General features: G+C 47.5%; 1 protein-coding gene across 1 annotated transcript in view; it reads left to right on the plus strand.

Moving 5' to 3' along the window:
• CRACDL (CRACD like) overlaps nucleotides 1–18,912 on the plus strand; it is a 90,282-nt gene extending 71,370 nt beyond the window's left edge. Inside the window, exons 10-12 of the mRNA XM_058534497.1 lie at nucleotides 15,870–16,057; nucleotides 17,081–17,225; nucleotides 18,068–18,912. Of these exons, the coding sequence (XP_058390480.1) occupies nucleotides 15,870–16,057; nucleotides 17,081–17,225; nucleotides 18,068–18,207 (473 nt within the window). The 3' untranslated portion in view covers nucleotides 18,208–18,912. The remainder of the gene's footprint in view (nucleotides 1–15,869; nucleotides 16,058–17,080; nucleotides 17,226–18,067) is intronic.
• The last annotated feature ends 353 nt before the right edge of the window (nucleotides 18,913–19,265 follow it).

A 19,265-nucleotide genomic window follows, 5' to 3' on the forward strand; every position in this document is an offset into this window, starting at 1 on the left:
AGAAAATATCTGCAAACCACATATCCAATAAAGACTAGTATCTAAAATATATAAAGTATTCTCAAAACTCAACAATATGAAACCAAAAAAATGCAATCAGAAAATGGGCAAAAGATATGAACAGATATCTCACCAGAGATAATCTAGAGAGAATATTCAATAGAATGTCCAAAGAGAATATATTCACCAGAGAGAATATGCAAATAAGCACATAAAAGATGTTCAACATCATTAGCCATTAGAGAAACACCAATTAAAACTGTAATGAGATACCATTACACACATATTAGAATGGCTAGAATAAAAAATGCTGGTAACACCACATGTTGGGGAGGACGCAGAGCAACTGGAACTCTGATCCATTGCTAGTGGAAATGCAAAATGGTACAGTCACTTTGGAAAATAATTTGGGAGCTTCTTACAAAATTAAAAATACACTTACCTTATGACTCAGCAACCCCGCTTCTAAGTATTTATCCTAGATAAGTGAAAGCTTAGGTTCACACAAAAAGCTGTACGTGGATGTTTATAGAAACAGTATTCATGTCACCAAAAACTGGAAACACCCCAAATATCCTTCAGCTGGTCAGCAGGTAAACAAACTGTGATACACAATGGAATATTACTTAGCAATAAAAAAGGAATGAGCTATTGATACACACAGTAACATGGATGAAGCTTAAATGCATGTGCTAAATGAAGGGAGCCAGTCTCAAAAGTTTATAAACTGTATTATTCCATTTATATGACATCTAGAAGAGGCAAAAACACAGCAGTTGTCAGGGGTTGGGAGTAGATGTGGGGTCTGACTACAAAGGGGTAGCACGAGAGAATTCTTTGGGGTATTGACATTGTTCTGCATCCCGTTTGTGATGGTTGTTAGAAGAATCTAAGCGTGTGTTAAAACTCATAGAACTGTGTAACAAAAAGGTGAATTTTACTATATGTAAAATTTAAAATAATCTTTTAAATGACACAGAAAAGTGATTGTGGCCTCCTCCTCATCCCTCTCTGAACCTCTCTGATCCCACCCTACAGAAGGAACCACCACTAACAAATTCATCCCAACTCTTCCCCATGCCTGTTACAGTCATAGCTACATCAATATTATCATACAGATATAGGCACGTGAATCCCTTTTCTTTTTAATCACAGAAACGCTATATGTGTTGGCTTGCAATTTCCCCTCCACAATACAGCATGGGCATCTTTTCTGATCGGAATGAGTCACTTGCCTTCACTCTTTGTAAGGGCTGCATCGTATGGGTACCATATTTTATTTAACCACTTCCCTACTGAAGGGCATTCCGATTGTTTTGAGGTTTTCCTTTTGCTAACAGTGTTGCAGTAAGCATTCTTGTCCATAATATCTCTGTGTACTCAAACTACTGTTTCTCTAGGATAGATTCTTAAAACTGGATTTTCCCGACCACAGAGCATGTGAAATTTTAATTTAATAGACAACTTCAGATTACCTCCAGAAAGGTTGTACCAGTTTACACTTCTAAGAGCAGGAGAGAGACCATTTCTCTACCCTCTCATCAGCACTGGGTGTTGTCAATATATTTTTAATTTTTTATCCAATCTGATGGATGAAAAATGTAAGTCGTGTTTTACACCTTGGTCAGCAAGTCCCTGTCATCCTAGTGTGAAGTGTCTTTATCCTCCCCGACCTGCCCCACATCAGCCCGCATCATCTTTAACCTGACACCTGCAGCACCTCCTCCCCCAGCTCTCTCTTCTTACTCTCTTCCAAGTTGTGGGTCTAACCATGGAGCTTTCCTCTGTAAAGACTCTCAATGCCTTCCCATTATATTTAGAATAAAATTCAAACTCTTGGGTAAAGCATTTAAGGCTTTTTACATTCTGGCCAAAGTCGACATTTCTGCCTTCCTAAGTTCGTCTGCCACTCCTTTGCTCCCTCTGACATCTCCTCCAGCCCCTCCCCTGCCACCAGCTCCCCTCAGCACTCTGCACACACCCCTGCTCGTTCTGAGCTCAGTCTCCCTCCCTCCTGAACTGGACCCTGAGCTCCCTGAGAACGTCCAGGGTTTGTTTTTTTAAATTATTTTATTGAGGTCCTATTAGCTTATAACATTGTGTACATTTCAGGTGTACATTATTATGTTTCAGTTTCTGTGTAGACTGCATTGTGTTCACCACCAGTGGTCTAGTTTTTATCTGTCACCATACATATGTGCCCCTTTACCCCTTTCGCCCTCCTCCCGACTTCCTTCCCCTCTGGTAACCACTAATCTGTTCTCCTTATCCATGTGTTTATCTTCCACACATGAGTGAAATCATATGGTATTTGTCTTTCTCTGTCTGACTTATTTCATTTAGCATAATACCCTCAGGGTCCATCCATGTTGTCGCAAACGGCACGATTTCGTCTTTTTATGGCTGAGTAGTAGTCCGTTGTATATATATACCACATCTTCTTTATCCATTCATCCCTTGATGGGCACTTGGGTTGCTTCCACGTCTTTGCTGTTGTGAATAATCCAGGGTTTCTTTTTCTCTCTAGAGTATCCGTGCCTGGGAGCATGTTTTCCTGACCAGGTGCAGGGACAGGGGAGAGAAGCAAGCAAGCAGGGGGCTAGTGGTGAGACTGAAGACTTGGGTTTGGAGGTGTGAGTTTCTGAGCAAGTGAGTTTCTTAACCTCTGAGTCTTAATTTCCTCCTGTGTGAAATGAGGTTATTAGTGATACATAGGGCAGCAAAAGCAGTTTAACTGCAAAATGTGCTGCAGTTTCATATGCTGCAGTCATACTTTCCTAAGGATATACCAAAATATCCTCATCTGGGCTGCATAGGACAGTATGTGGGAATGGGATTCTCCCTGCCCCGGTTTTGATGAAGGCACCAACACGTGGCTCTAAGACCCCAGAGAGAACGTGTGTACAGACTATTGCGGGGAGTCATGAACTACCTCCCACCACTCTGAGAATGTGCAGGGGTCCTGAGGGGGGAGAGGAAGAAGGGGAATTTGCAAAACACTTTGTTCAGGGACCACAGCTGCATTTCTGTGAGCCCCCAGCTCAACGGGGTGGGACCAGGAGGAGCCTCCCTCATCCAGAGTCTACGAGGGGGCCTTCCACGGGCCTTCTCGGAGAGCTGGACAGGTGTGCCCTGCAGCTGGGAGACTGGTGCTGGACTCAGGCCACCAGGGGCCACAGAACTCACCTGTGCTCCCACAGCCCTGCCTCATGGAGAGGGCGCAGGGACGCCAGGGAGCAGGGGCTGAGGGGAAGCTGAGTCCCAGCCAGGGAGGCGCAGCGGCGATGGGAGTCCCTCGGAGTCAGTTTCGAGCTCTGCCAGGCCCAGATAGGACAAAGTGTACTGAGACAGTGGCAGGTGCCCGCCCACGGAGAGCCCTGCCTGTCCTCCCCACCTCTGCTCCTTCCCAGACCCTCAGCCCTTGGGAAAGGAGTCCCCACCCCAGCTCAGACACCCTACATTCAGGGGGACAGGAAACTTAATGCTGGCTAGCCCAGAGGCTACACCACCTTCAGAAGTGACCACAGTGACTGCTAGGACCTGAGGATGACCAGGACGGTTCTGGGAATCTTCCAGTTCCCATCTGGGGTAGAGGGTACTGTGGGAGATCAGGGTCACACTGTGCTTTGCTCTGCCTGGAACCTGCCAGCCCAGCATTCAGGTTCCTGCAAGGGTGCAGCCCACCTCTTAGGGTGTGGATGGGCGGTGCCACCCACCATCTGTCCCCCACACTGGTGCCCTTCAGAGGGCCCTTCAGCACTTTTAGGGCAGCCGTGAACCTCATGCAGGACTGAAGCCCCCATGCACTTACCCTAGGGCTCAGTGCAGAGGAGAAAAGTGGGTTTGAAGAGGGAAGGCAGTGTCTTCATGACAGAAGTGGATGAGCATCCCATGCAGAGGGCCCCTCAGAGGAGGGCTGAGGACAGAGGGTGCCAGAAAGCCCTAGAGGTGACGCCAGATATGGGGGCTGTGTGGGCACCAGCGTGGGCAGCCCTGGGAGTGGACGTCCAAATACAAGGTGGGGGTCACCAGCTGATTTCAAGGAGAGTTCACCAGAGCCTGGAGAGGGGGTCAGCTCAGTTCTCAGGAACTGGACCATCTGGTCAGCTGGGCACTTTGTATCAGGCAGAAAGGGCCATCGTGGGCTCTCTCTTCAAGGCTTCCTCAAGCCGGAAGCCGGGAGCCGCATTGAGATCAGTAGTTCCAGTGCTGGTAGCACATGGGGGTCGTCACCCCCACAGACTCTGGTTGGTGGGTCCAGGGTGAGCCCTGGACAATGGGAGTATTAAAGATCCCCCAGGTGATTCTAATGTGTGGCTGGCGTTGAGAACACCTGTTCTAGGGCAGTGCTTCTCAAACTTACAGTTGCTTGTGAATTTTGTTAAAATTAAGATTCTGATTCTGATGAGGACAATACTGCTAGTCCACGGACCATAACTTGAGTAGCAAGGATCCAGATCTGCGCTGTCCAACCTGGAACCGTGAGCTGCATGTGGCCGTTTAAATAGCAAACTTAAATGAGTTAGTATTAGATTTAAAAATTCAGTTTCTCAGTCACGCTGGCCACATCCCAAGGGCTCAGTAGCCACATCTGACTAGCTGACAGCACAGAGAATATTTCCATCGCTGCAGAGAGTTCTCTTGGATGGCACTGATCTGGATAATGCTCTGTTTCATTAGCAAGTAGCATCTTTCTGAGACTCTGTAAGTGTTGTGCTCTTCCCAAAAACGTGCCTGGTGTCAAAGCACCATAATATTTTCACCTGTTTGTCTGTGTGTCTGTCTCCCTCACTACATCAGCTTCTCAAAGTCAGAGTCTGCAGTGCATTTACTCACCACTTATACACACTCAGGAAATGGGTAAATAATGACAATAGCTAATGTATGTTAAGCACTTGCTAAGTGTCAAGCATCATATTAAATGTGTTACATTTTGGTTTCCAGCAATAATCCTATTTTATAAATGGGAAAGCTGAAGTTTAGGCCCAAAAACTTGCCGAAAGGCACGTAGCAGGTAAACCGTGGAGGGAGTTTGGGGCTGTGTAGATTACCTCTGCAGCCAGTGCTCTCACTGTTATGCTATACTGCAGTGCTTCTCAATTGGGGGCGATTTTGTCCCCCAGCAGACATTTGGCAGTATCTGGAGACATAGTTGGTTGTCACATTGGCAGTGGGAGGGAGGGAGCAGGTAGAGGTTACACATACCACCGTGCACAGGACAGCCCTCTACAGCAGAGAATTATCCAGCCCTAAATCTCAGTAGTGCCAAGGTTCAGTAACTATTGTTTGCCCCTCAACAATACATTGTAACAGGGAGGGAATGGTGTATAGGAAAGTGGTGATGAGATGGTATGTGATGTAGTGAATGAAGATTAGAGATCAAAAAGCCTGTGTTCCAATGCCCACTTTGTCATGCATTGGCTGTGTGACCCTGGCAAGTCTTTTACTCTGTGAGACTCTTGTGTTCCCGTATCTGAAATAGGGATTGAAAATATCCTTACATTACAAAGAGGGTTGGGAGGATCATTACGAATATGATACTGCTCTGAAAATCCAGACCAAATAAACCTTAGCTGTGGACATTTCTTTGGTAGGGAGAAATTTCCCTACGCATCTAAAGTGGGTGCGGGAGGGTTAGGGTATAATAGAGGAAGGGAAATCCAAGCTCTGAGGACAAGGGCCATCCTCAAACTGATCACTTGTTCTCCCGTGGCCGCTTGAGACAGCTCTTGTAGAATTCCAGCTGTTCCTGGAGATCCACAAGGAGTCCAAGGTGGGGCGTTTGGGTACATTTCTAATTGTAAGAGGGTGCTATGTAATGTAATAGTTCAAAATTATTTGCAGATAACAATGCCTTTTCATCCCCATATCTGTGTAAGTTCCCTGTTATATCACCTGGCAGGTAATGGACACCAGCTGTCTCTGTGCTCAGAGATGGACTTTGGTCATTGCCTTCTGCTTAGAGGCTGTTTTAATTGCACAGACAGTGGCAGCTGAGCAAATGGACTTTCAGTCCAAGCTCCTCCATCACAACTCCGTGCCCTTGAGTCTGGCCCTGGCCCCGGGTCTCCACCGTGAGACGTGGGAATTGGGCTGCACAGCTCTGGGATGTCTGCCAGCCTTGACTTGCTGAGTGCTGGGTGGCTGCACCTGAACTCAAGCAAAGAGCCTGGCAAAGCTTCTGACCCTGGGGCACCCCCAGCAAATGTGCCTGCACGTGACCAGATTCCCGCCCCACACATCCAAATCCAGATGTTGATTTTTCTTTCTAAATGTTTTTACACAAATCTTACCTACAAGCAACAGAGCCCTAAAACAGTTATAGTTGGTGCTGTAACAACAAACAAACAAAGCAGACCTCAGGGCCCATTTGGGAAAAGACTCGCATAAATTTTCTTCATGGAGGCCTGCACAAAGACGGACCACTCCCCCTGATGCATTATCAGAGCCTCGTAAATGCTGATATTGGGAAACCTTCTGACTCCATCAACCCTTTCACCAGTACTGGATTAGTTATAAAACCATGATGTGCTGATAGTTATCAGCGTCGTTTAAGTGAGCGTGCCCTATGTGGGTGAACGGTGTGAGATGCTTCATAAAATGTCCAGGAGAAAGGGCAATGTTGGCACTCACTTGCCCTCACCTCTTATGATATGAACACACTACAAGGACCATGTAAAGCAACAGTGACTTTTTTCCCCTGCTATGTGGGTTTGACGATTATGAGAGAGGAGATAGGTCAGGGGAAGGTGGGTTTCAGAGGAGCTGGGGTGAGGAGGAGACCCTGGCGGTGCCTGCCGACCTTGGGGTAGGAAAAGGAGTGAGGACAGTTTGGTTCTGGTGGCCTCATGCTGGTGGCCGAGAAAGAGGCTCTCAGACACACTGGCTGTCCTCCCTGAGAGCTCCCTGAGTCTGTGCTTAGAGAGGCAAGTTCTCTGCCCTTGCTGATTTGTGGAGTCTTATTTAAGAGAGGAAATGGAAGCAAGAGCAGGGACTTGGGATAAGCCTTCAGAGAATGGAGGGAGGAGAGAGAGTGGGTGGGCAAGAGGGGGCAGCAATAGAAAAGGCAAGTGGGCCCAGGATCCCAGGGTGCGTTTGAGGGCCGAGGAGAAGAGGCAGGGAAGGGTCTGCTAACAGGAGAGGATGTCCTGGGGGGAGCACTCACCCCCTCTGTCAGCAGCCTTGCCCAATTGCAGTATGGAAACAGCTCTTTGGTACAAACTTGCCTCATTTCTCTATGTGGACGGGGAGCTAGGTACTTCTCCTCATCACTCTCCAAGCACTGAAGAAGGCCTGATTATCTTAGAGTATTTTTTTTTCCTTGTTGTGGAAGAATGATATCCATGCAGGGAAGGGCACAGATCATGTGTGTGCAGCTCGAATGAATTTTCACACACTGAACACACCAGACCAGGAAGCAGAGTGAGACCAGTACCCCAGAGGCCCCTCTCCTGCCGCCTTCCAGCAGGCCCTGGAACTCCTTCCTGGACTGTGGCCCCTGGCGTAGCTGTCGAAGGATCTGTCTGTTCTTCACTGCTCTTATAGCAGAGCCTGTGTGCAGTACACTGGAAAGGTGTGTTGCATTGGAAACATCCTTCGTCTGTGCAGACTTAGCATCTACCACGGAGCCGGTGCATAGTGGACACTCACCAGGTACAGTTGATTCTCGTTATTCACGGTAATTATGCTCTGTAAAGTCACTGCAGACACTGACTTAGTGAATCCTGAACCATTGCTCCTAGGGGAAATATAGGGTTAGGTTCCTACGAGCCTCTGATCGCAACATTTTTGTCAACTGATTAATACATAACCTTCTTTATGTGTGCTTCTGTTTGGAGACACCTTATTTATTATGTATTGTTGATCTGTTGACATCCAGCTCACAGCCAACAGCACTGTAACTCATGCCTGAACGAAGCTTGTCTAACAACGTATTTTCTCCGTAAGGCACATCACAGCCTCCTTATGCTAATTAGGAACATCAGATAACACTTCAGCACTAGACATGGGGGCTATGTTAGAGAGTAAAATCACCAACAAAAACCACAAAAATGCAAAAAATGTAGCACTAAGTATACCACAGGAAGGACACTTGTTCACAGTATGAGAGCGGAAACAAAAAAGAAATAGAGCATCCCTTGTTTGACATCAGCTGGGAACATGCTCATCGGGGGGGACTCAAATTTTTCACTGCTCTGTGCATGCCTGCAAATGACAATGAAGAGTCACCAGTATTGATTTGGAGTTACAAATACATTTTAGTGAGTAGGCGAATTTTCAAATATAGAATTTGTGAATGATGAGGACTGACTGTATTTGTTGGATGAGGAAAGGAAGGAATGGTGGTAGGTTTAATTTGGAGGTGGAACCAGGACACAGTCCCATCATACATCATTAAAATTGGGAGCTTGCTCTCTGAAAAGCCTTTGCTCATTCTCAAAATGCTCAGCACGGTTTTGAGATAAATGCTCGCAGGAGCGTTAAAAACCCACGTTCTGTGGTAGAATCACACAGCCTGGCTCCTGGACAGAACCAATGAAGAGCAGCTTCAGACTGTGCCAGCATGTATTGATCAGGAGCTGTCTGTGTAAGCTGAGACTGACAATAGATCAATAAATGCTTAAAACAGAAAACACCCTCGACTTTCGTACAGGAAGTCTGACATAAACCCTCAGCATTGGGGAGGCTCCCTCAACCCCAGCGATCCCCTTAGCATCTGTCTACGCACATTGTTGGCTCCATGTCAACCAGGGCGGCAGCAGAGGACCTGGAAGGAAGACAGAAAGGGAGCCCGGCTGCTCTGGTGATAAAGCGCCCAGGCGCTGTTCTGGCTCTTGGGAGTTGTGGCAAATGGTAATGATGCCTCTGTTTTAGATCAGAAATCTTAGAGAGCAAACTCAGGCCTCTCCTTCGACAGAAAATGGTTTGAAGAGCTGGGAACAAGCTGTTGATATGTATTTTTAAGATGACAGCATAATGGGGAAAGATTCGAAGGAGTGTGCCAAAGTTTTAACACAGCTCTCTTGGGTTGTTGATTTATAGAAAACTTTTTCTCCTTCTTATCTGCTTTCTGAATTTGTACAAGATGCATGGGTACTTTTATAAACAAGAAAGATATTTGATGAAAGGAAAAAGATTCTTTAAAATTGCTGCTTCAAAAAGGACAGCATAGGGGGCCGGCCCTGTTCATGCTTTCTGCTTCGGGGACCCAGGGTTCTCCAGTTCGGATGCTGGGCGCAGACCTACTCACTGCTCCTCAAGCCATGCTGAGGCAGCATCCCACATAGAAGAGCTACAACTCTGTAACTATGATACACAGCTACGTACTGGGGCTTTGGGGAGAAAAAAGAAAAAGAGGAAGATTGGCAACAGATGTTAGCTCAGGGCCAATCTTCCTAAAAAAAAAAAATGACAGCGTATACCAAATTTTTAGGAGGCATGAGAATCCTGCTGTGTGTTAGCTTAGGGCAGAGTATCTGCTTTATTTTGTCAGCCAAAGGGCAAGAAACCGTGGTAGTTTACATTGTACAGCTCATTGCCTCTCACTCAGAAGATGGTGTTCTTGACAACTCCCAGCTTCCAGATTCCCAGCTGTGTCCTGCCTGTCATGAGTATAGACCAGCAGTAGAGTCCCACCCTCATCCCCTCAGCGGGTCATTCTAGAAGTCTTTTTGAATGAAAGAAACAGTGCCTCCAGGCTGAATTTTATTAGGTACCAAAAATAAATAAATAAATAACCCTCACCAGTCAGTAAGTCAAAAGGAAGTGATAAGAGGCATCTGTCTCACAGAGGAGTGGTTGAATATCTCTAGAAATGATTTAAAAATGAGGATTTTTCTGAATGGTTAATTTTAGGTCTTCCTGAATACAAATAGCTTGGTTAGAATGCCAGAGACCAGGGTTTTCTTCCCCATTATATTTAGAGTTCCATGTGAGGGGGTATTTTGAGACTGATGTGTGGGGTAGACTCCTGGGAAGATGGGTAAAAATTGGGCCACCATCTTGGGCCTTGTGTCCCCGCATCAGAGCCTGCCTGCCAGCCAGGTTCTCCATAACTCACAGCGTCAACACAGAGGAGCAGAGCACTGTTCTAGAGAGTGGGACGTCAGGGTGCACTAGGTGACTTGGGCCAGGCTCCTCCATGACGTGGGCAAGGTGGCCTTATCGAGACCCTGCTGGTCCTCACACCCTGCCAAGCCCATGCTGGGCACAGCGGATGCAGAGGTGACCTTATGGACTCACAGGGAGCCAAGTGCACACACAGATGCAGTCTGTGCAGAATCAGTCTGCAGGAACCCTTATGGACCACGTTCTGGCGAGTCATCCTGGCTACCTGGCCCAGTAAGAGGCTTGGAGTGCAACCCAGCACCTGCTGTGGCTTTCTTATCACAGCAGAGGACAAGGGCTCGTTCATGGCGAAGGTCTTACTCATTTCCATCGTGTCTTGGGTTGGATTTGACCAAAGTCTTCGTCTCTCCTCAAGTGGGAGCAAGAATAACACCAGCAGCAGCAGCAACAAAGTGACAGCAGCAGTGATTGGGGGAGCAGCTAACACTTGAGCGCACACGGTGCCTGCTGCTGTGCTGTGTGCTTTGCGTGGATTGTCTCATTGAATCTCCACAATCACATTAGGAGATGTAGCTACTGCTGTTTTCCTCATTTTACGCTGAAATTGAGTCACAAAGACGTTCTGCAATTTGCCCAAGAGCACGTTGCTAGCCCGAGGCCTTAGTCTGAGAGCTGGAGCCCCAGGGCCACTTCATGAGCCGCTCTGTTGCCTGGCCCCAGGGAGGAAGTAGTCCCCGTTACCACAGCCGGTTGACCCAGCCCAGAGAACAAGAGCTCTTGGAAATTAATGCTTGAGCAATAAATATACTTCTCAAACTAAATCCTTGAGGTCGGGGAGCACATTAAGAAGAAGGAAGGAGTGTGGAGAAAAGCAAGTTTATAAACTGCTCCTCAGAGTCTCCCCATTTGAAGGTATCATGTCTTTACAATAACAAAAAAATTGTTTTCTCTCATCAAAAGTTGTCTTCCTATGAAATTAAATTATTTAGGGCAAGCTCTGTGGCTGTTACAGCTTCCTGCAGCTAAAGCATTCTGCCTTCCGGAAGTTTCAGTCTACATATGCTGTACAACAGACCAAATTTGCTGCCTTTCTTTCCAGGGCAGTTGTGTTCAGAGGCGTCAGTCTCCTGCAGACTCTCAGTAAAGGGGTTACGCAGATACAGACATGAATTGCTGGTTTCCTGTGCATGAGAAGTGCTCCTGGGCTGTTCCTTGCAAACCCGGGCACACTTGATGGCTCACACCTGTTGTCATTTTGGGAGGAGAAATCGATTGGTCAGAGCCCTTGAGCTAAATCCCCAGGAGATTAAGGTCGCCTGTGCATTGAGGCAGAAAGGTGAAAGAAGAATTATTTTTAAGTCCTTTAATTTGCTCTGATGCCACACCAACATATCCTGGGATTAATGACATTTTGGACACGTTTAATCTCAGAAGCTGTTTTATGGGGGAACCTTGACCCTGAATGTTCCTGCTGTAGAGCTGTCACACTGTAGGATCTTTGGCCCTTGAAACCTGCCTTATCTCACATACTACCTGTCTTCGTTCCCTTCTCTTACCCTCCCCTGTGGAGTATGGCACACACCCCACAACTCTTGACCCCGCTGTGGGCACCAAGTGCAGGGGATAGGGTTGCAGATCAGAGTGACCATGTAGGCCTTCTGTCACAGTGCAGAATGGCTTGTCACCAGCGCTCTGCCTGTGCTCACCTGGGACAGGGACTTACTTGTAAGTTACACGAGGCTCCAGGTGGCATCTCAGGCCTCTCTGAACCATGGGAGGAAGCTGCTGTAGTGGCTTTTGTCCCTTCCTTGTGGTATCTGGAACCCTATCCACCACTCCTGTGCCCTCCACCCATGAGGCTGGCTCTGGACCGTCCCCGTGAAAGAGTCTGGAGGTGTCAGAGACCCTCTGGCCCGCTTGCTTTCCTGACAAGGAACAAAGTGGTGAAGGAGGGAGTACAGACTGCAACGAAAGACCGCCACTCAGGGAAAAGAAGTAGGAACCAAAAAAGAGAGAAACGGTTGGTGAAAGATCTTGGCCGTATGCCTGGCCCAGTGCTTGGTGACACTGCACTGTGGATTGCTTTATCCCATGCTGGCACAGCCTGGCCCCGGTGTGGCGCGCGCTCACTCCTCTGGATCTGCCCGTGAGCACAGACACACGCACACACACTCACACCTACACAAAGTAAAGCCGGAAACGTTGCTGCCCCACAGACGGGCAACGCGATGAGTGACCCTTCTGTGCTGGGGGTGAAATCTCGATGTAAGGAAAGAAAAATTCACCTCCTGCCAGGCTGAACCTAGTTGCATTGTTTTCAAGACTGCCGTTCCCCTGAGCAAACGAGAAGGAAGAATAGGGTTTGCCTCAGTCCCCTGAGATGTCGGCCTTGAGCCTAGTCCCCAGGAGTCCCCAGCCTCGCTCTAGGGCCACCTCTCACTGTGGTACCTAGGAACGCCACATGTTCCCTGTTCTGTATAACCGTCTCCAGTGATTTTTAGAATACTTTTTTTGGCTCTAATAGGGTAATCGAGTGCATGGCATAGGAATTCACCGGAGTTAATGTCTTGTGCTTCGTGGTAGCAGTGACATGAGCGTCAGGTGCCCTACACTGAGCTACAAGGGAGCTGAGAGCCAGCGAGAGCCCTCAGAGATGGCCAGGGCTGCCTTGGCATTTCACAGCTACCGTTCTGCCTCTAGTTTAAAACCCGGGATGGAAATTTTCTCTCCATGTACACTTAGTCTTGACAGAATTACTCAGACCGTTTTGTTGACTGAGGTAATGAGTTTAAACCCAGAGTAAAATCCCTCTCTCCAACCACCTGTGGTGTGGCCAGGGCGCCTGACCAGTACACACTGGGTGGAGCTGAGAGGACGGCACAGCCGGGCATCGCGAGCCAGGAGAGTGACAACTGGTCACTGAGTGTGAAGAAAAGACCAGAGAAGAAGTGAAAAGAACCTTGTAAGAAAAGTCCAGAAAAACAGAGACTGTGAGGACCCTATGGATGAAGGATTGAGAACAAGGGATGAGAAATGCAGACTTTCTATAAAATACACAACCACCCACTCCTTCCGTGTGCCAGGCAATCACTGGGTTCTTTGGACAAGAAATAAACTGTAAAATTATGTTGTAAATGAACTAATATTAGAACAGTACCTAGTATGTAGTCCATGGCTTGTGTTTGTTAAGTAAATAAGTTCTAATGACCAAAAGCGTGTGTCAGTGGGGTAAATGGTGAGCTAGCAAATATGTCTAGTACCAAACAGTGGGGTAAATTTCTCAAGAGGGTCACAAAAGAATTAGGAGAGGAAGAGCATGTCCAGCTAGGCTGACCAGAACAGGCTTCATGGAGGAGGCGGCATCCAGCAGGGCCTTGGTGGGCAAGCAGGGATGATTCTGGAACAGAGTGTCCAATCTGTCATCACCTCTCCTGGACTGTGGCCACAGCCTCCCTCCTTACCTCCCAGCCTCCCATCCCTCCCCAGTCAGACTTTCCCTCCACAGGGCCCATGGTTTAAGCCCCTGTGGCTCCCATTATGGACAGGAAAAAGGCCCGGAAGACCCTTCCCAGTGGGCCCCGCCTGCCCTTCAGCCCCTGGGGGCTGGGCTGCCCACGGCTCTGCCTTCTGCCCCTTTGAGGCCTTTCCTTGCCCCTCTGCTCAGCCTGGAAGGAAAGTTTGTTCTCCTTCTCCAGGTCCCAACTCAACGTCACCCTCGCCTCCTATCTGCCAGTGTTAGGCCCTGTGTCCACACAGCACTTTGTACATGTAGCGTTTTCCAGTTTCCACCATGGTTACTTGTTTGTATAGAGCTTCTCCCACTAGACTTTGAGCTTTTTGAAGGAACAATTTGTTGTTTATTTTTCCACCTAGTATTTAACACAGTCCTTGACCACAGCAAACACTGAATGAATCGAATGAATGAATGAATGAAAGGAAGGAAAGAGACAGAGAGGGAGGGAGAGAGAGAGAGAAAGGGAAGAAAGGAAGGAAGAAAAAGAAATGTGGAGCAGGGGAGTAGAAATGTTGGACTCGGGCTAAGAATAGAAAGTAGGGCTGATGGTACATTTGGAAGTAATCTGAGCAAATCTGAGTGTTGAAATCAGGAGTGGAACACAGAGAACATTTTGGGAAGAAGAGATGGAGGTCAGGGGTCAGAAACAAGGAGGAATTCCCAGGTTTAGGAGCAGGTCCTCTGGCGCGGACCTGGAGAGGGAACGCCCAAGGAGGACAGGCTTCCCGAGAGAGGTTATGTGGCCGCAGCAGAGCTGCAGGGGGAGCGCAGGGTGAGAATGGGGCAGGACCTCAGGATTGGTGGTTCGGCGGTTGGGCGAATGGAGAGAGCAGTGTCGATGTGGTGGCTGGGTCAGCAGTTAGCTGAAGAGACACAGGCAGAGGACGTTTGAGCTGAGGGTAGAGGAGAATGGAGAAATGGAGCTTCGAGGAGATGGTGAGCCTCAGCGGAGACGTTTTTCTTTGAGCTGTGGAGACCCAAGTGTTTTGCAAAGCAACAGAGAAGAAGTCAGCGGCCAGGGAGAGCCTGAAGAGGCAGGAAGGGACAGGGATGACGGGTTCCCAGGGGACTAGTGGGGTGGAGGCCTCGGGGAGCAGCCAGGAGAAAAGCAGAGCCATTCCCAGCTGCCAGGCCAAGGAGAGGTGAGTGTGTGTGAAACCAAAGGCCCTTCTCAATTCTGACGGGAGACCAAAGCTGCAAGGCAGTGGCTCCTGTCCATTGCCCCTCCTTGGTGACCAGGGGACTGAGAGACAAGGACTCCAAGTTGAACTGGAGGCAGAAACAAAAACACATAGTGCAATATCCTATACACACCAGAGCAAGCAGTGGCATAGGTCAGGCCACAAAGAACGATGGCACTAACTTGTCCTGGACATCTGCACATCTTGCTGTGGACCAGGCACCGCCTTCCCCTGGCCGACCCAGGTGCACCGTGTAGAAGGGAAACAGGCAAGGGCCTGGGGTCAGGGGTGTGCAGGTACGCTCCTGTCTGCTCTGTGTGGTGGCAGGCACACGCACACGTCCAGAGAGGCAGACTCCTGGGGGACCTTTGGGTTTGGTGTACTTCTGATGTGCCTGTGAGAAGCCACTTACTTAATCCATAGGTTTCCTTGAAAAAAATAAGCTCACTTCTTTTTTCTGTTGATGAAAGTAATAAATTCTCATCATAGAAAATACAGCAGAGTTGAAAAGTAAGGTGGAGAATGATCCACAGTTTTACTACTTGGAGATAAGCACGGTGAATATGGAAGAAAATCCAACAGAACATTATGGTTTTAAAGGCACTATTTCTCTTCTCTCTGGAACGTTAAGGAGAACAACTCTAGCTAGTCTTGGTGGCACCCCTACAAAGAGAAGGTGATGCTTACAATTTTTAAAAGAAAAGAGAATAATAGCGTGTCTACAACTTCTGAGCAAATCAGGAATCAGGTGGTAGGTACTGGTCCAAAATGGCAGGCTTGTTTTCAAGAAATTTTATGTATTTGTGTACTTTTGTCTCATTCCAGAAAGTATCCTGTAGGAGGAAGGTGGCTTTAAAATGTGCGCATAGGAGCTGTTGCATTTAACTTTTTGTGGCTCAGACTAGAGGAGCATAATCTCTTCGATGCGTCTTTAAATGAGAAAACCAAGTCCCCTGAAGAAAAGTAGTCGTCTCATCAGAGAGGCTCCCAGACCTCCTCCCCCCTCCCCCCACCCCCGGAGCCCCTGCACAGTGCTCTCTGTGTGGCAGAAACCAAAGGTGAGACTGAAGAGGGACTAGGACATAACCTTGTGTCTTTACCTGCAGAGAAGGGCCTGCCTCCCACCGCAGCGGGGACTGGAGCCGAGAGCCAGCCCGCGCCACCCTGGATCACCATCGCTCGGCAGAAGCGGCGAGGGGCCCCGGACCAGCTACCCAACCAGGAAGACAAGCCTGGGGCCCGGACCCTGAAGTCTGAAATAGGAAAGCAAGCCAAGGCACCCGAGAGAGCCCAGGTGCTTAGAGCAAACCCTGTCTGTCTCTGTAGGTGCAGGAGAGAGCAGCTGGCTGGGCTGGGGGCCACGACCCCGCGGGGCCCAGATGTCCCGCATGGTCATTACAGAGACCACGGCCTGTGATGACTGCTGATGTCTGCTGTCTGCATGCGCAGGCTGTTGGGGAGGCAGAGAAGTGGGTGGATCACTTAGGCAGTGGAGACAGCTCTCTGCTCCCTGCCTCCTAGGCAGCGCAGCTCAGCATCTGAAGAAATGGCACAGGGTTAAAGTAACTTCCTGGTCAGACAGTTAGATGCACTGTGACCATGTCAACAGCCCCATCCCGGCTCATTGCGCAGTGATGGATGAGCCCTGCTTCTGCTGCTACGCTGGCTGCCTGCTGGGGCTCCTAATTCCTCACTTAGGGCTGCAGGGCTGGAACCCAGGGTTCCATTTACAGTCTGGACTGAACACAGCCTTCTCAACCCCAAACAACTACACTTAGAAGCAGGCTGAGGCTCGCAGCTAATGCCCACCACGGTAAACCCATAAGCGTGTTTCAGCCGCACGGGGAAATGAGCCCGAGCCTGCAGTAGGACCTGCTTCCCTTCATTTTAACCAAAACCTCGATTGTACCCACGCTTGAAAACCCTCCTGCAGACTTAAGAGAATTTATGAGACAGATATTAACCAGCGATCCCGGTTTGTGGCATCCGTGGTCATACCAAGTATCATAAAAATCTCCAAATTATTTCCAAACACAATTCATTTTGACTTTCAAATGGAATCCCTGCCATCCGACATCTGGGGCTGAGCCAGGTGTGGACAGAGAGCAGAAGCCGTGAGGGCTGTGTCTGCCCAGGAGAGGCCCCCGCTAGTCTGAGCTCCAGCATGCTGAAGGCTCGCCGTCACAGAGCGCACAAATGAGAGCTCCCGGAGAAAGTGCCAGTGGCAGGATTCGTGTTGGCTCACAGCCTTTCGTTACGTTTGCCCCCATCTGAGTCTCAGGTGACCAGACAACGTGTCCTTCTTGTGTCCTAATAGGAGCCCATGAAGCAAGGCGACTTTGTCCGCAGCAAATCTTTCCTGATGGCGCCTGCTAAGCCCTCTGTGGACCAGACGGAGGGGACAAGGCGCCGCCTCCAGGAGGGGCTGCAAAGAGGGATCTCATTGTCCCATCAGAACTTGGGTATGAAACCTGCAGATATTACCGAGCACTTTGAAATATGTTTCCAGGATTAGTCCTGCTTTTTTTTGTTTTATTTTGTTTTTCTGAATTACTTAGCACATTGGTTTTTAAACAGCTTTTATTGAGATATCATTCACATGGCATAAAGCTCACCCATTTTAAGTGTACACTTCAGTGAGTAAATATTGGCAATGAGTATGTATTTGTAAGTTGTACAACCATCACAATCCAATTTTAGAATCTTTCCCTCACCGTCAAAAGCAACCTCATGCCCATTTACAGTCATTCACCATCATTCACCATTGCTACCTCCAGCTCTGGACAACCACTAATCTGCTTTCTGTCTCTATATATTACCTTTTTTGGATATTTCCTGTAAATGGAATCATAAAATATGTGTTCTTTTGTATCTGGCTTCTTTCACTGAACATGATGTTTTTAGATTCATCTCTATTGGTGCACGTGTCAGTATTTTTTATTTATTTTTAATTGTGGTAAAATACACATAACAAAGTTTACTGTCTTAACCATTTTTAAGTGTACAGGTCAGCAGTGTTAAGAATATTCTCACTGTTGTGCAGTCAGCCTCCAGAGTTCCTGCAGTTTTGTTCTGAGAGTTTCTCTCACCTCACTGCATTGCTGGAACTGAGCTGTTCTTAAGTCTTTTTATCACATAAATTATTCTATACCTAAATCTTCTTTGCATGTTTACACGTTAACGGATTTTACGTTTGAGGCCACAGTTCATACCTTGATGTATATTTTAAAGAGAAGCAAGAGGGTTAAGTGAAAATCCAAACTCACTGCTCGTGTTTCTGTTTGTTTTGTCTTCTTTCCAGCAGCTCAGTCTGCAATGATGATGGAAAAAGAATTGCATCAGCTGAAGAGAGCCAGTTACACCAGTACAGATCAGCCATCCTGGATGGAACTTGCCAGAAAGAAATCTCAAGCTTGGAGTGACATGCCCCAAATTATAAAATAGGTTGACAGTGTGCTGATAAAGAATGTCCACTACTTTGACGGGTCACTTAGTTAAAAACTGCCACTAAATCAAGGCAAACAAACCGTGAAACTTAACAGTGATTTTATCATCAAGTTATGGGCGAGCTCGGGGAAGAGGAAGGAACCAGGCAAACAAGGAGAACAGACACACAGCCACAGGCCTGGGCCAGAGGTGCCCGAGAACAAGAACACCATTGAAAAGGGCCAGGAACAAGGTCCTATGCCCAAAGGTATGAATGTGAGTCTTTCAGAATTCCCTTGATAAAGGGAGCCCAGACAAGGAAGAAAATAGAAACGAAATGCGGATGCATGACCGGGACACGCCTGCAAGGCCAGAAGAGAGAGCATTCCAGGAGAACGTGTCTCTGTGCTTCCACTTGAGATCCACTTGTGTCTCTGGTCGTTGTCTTGCCTGTGGATCCCGTCTTCTCCTTTCATGTTTACTATTAGGCATGACATTTATGGTAAAACAGGGATGCCATTTTCAAGAGCAGCTATAAAACCATCAGTTTTCATGAAGGTAGCCACTCTAAGAAGGAACATAGCAGAGTTCATCAATTCATAGACTGTTTCCAAAAGTGATTTTTAAATTTTTCCACTAGGCATCTGTGTCCTTAACCATTGCACAATACATTGCCTGTTCAATAAAAGGTTTCAAACATGCTTCTGTCATATGTGTAAATGTTATTTCTACACACATTTAGAGAACGTCCTCCAGCACTGAGTTAAATGCAGTGTATGGAGTTTCACTTAATATATATCTTATTTAAAATCTCAGTTGGAGTTTGGGTTTTAAGATGTTTTTTTCTAATAAAATTTTGGTGTTCGTTTTTGGAAATCAGAAGATAATGTAGATTTTTTTTCTCTTTACATCTATTTGGTACAACGTATTAAAAATGTAAAATCTCCTTAAAAGTTGCAATTCTTTAGAATCTAATTGATCTAACCTGCACATTTCTTTTCTTTTCTTTATTGAGGTAACATAGGTTTATAGCATTATATAAATTTCAGGTATATAACATTATATTTCAATTTCTA

This window comes from Diceros bicornis, chromosome 40 (genome assembly GCF_020826845.1).
Source record: "Diceros bicornis minor isolate mBicDic1 chromosome 40, mDicBic1.mat.cur, whole genome shotgun sequence".
NCBI lineage: Eukaryota > Metazoa > Chordata > Mammalia > Perissodactyla > Rhinocerotidae > Diceros > Diceros bicornis.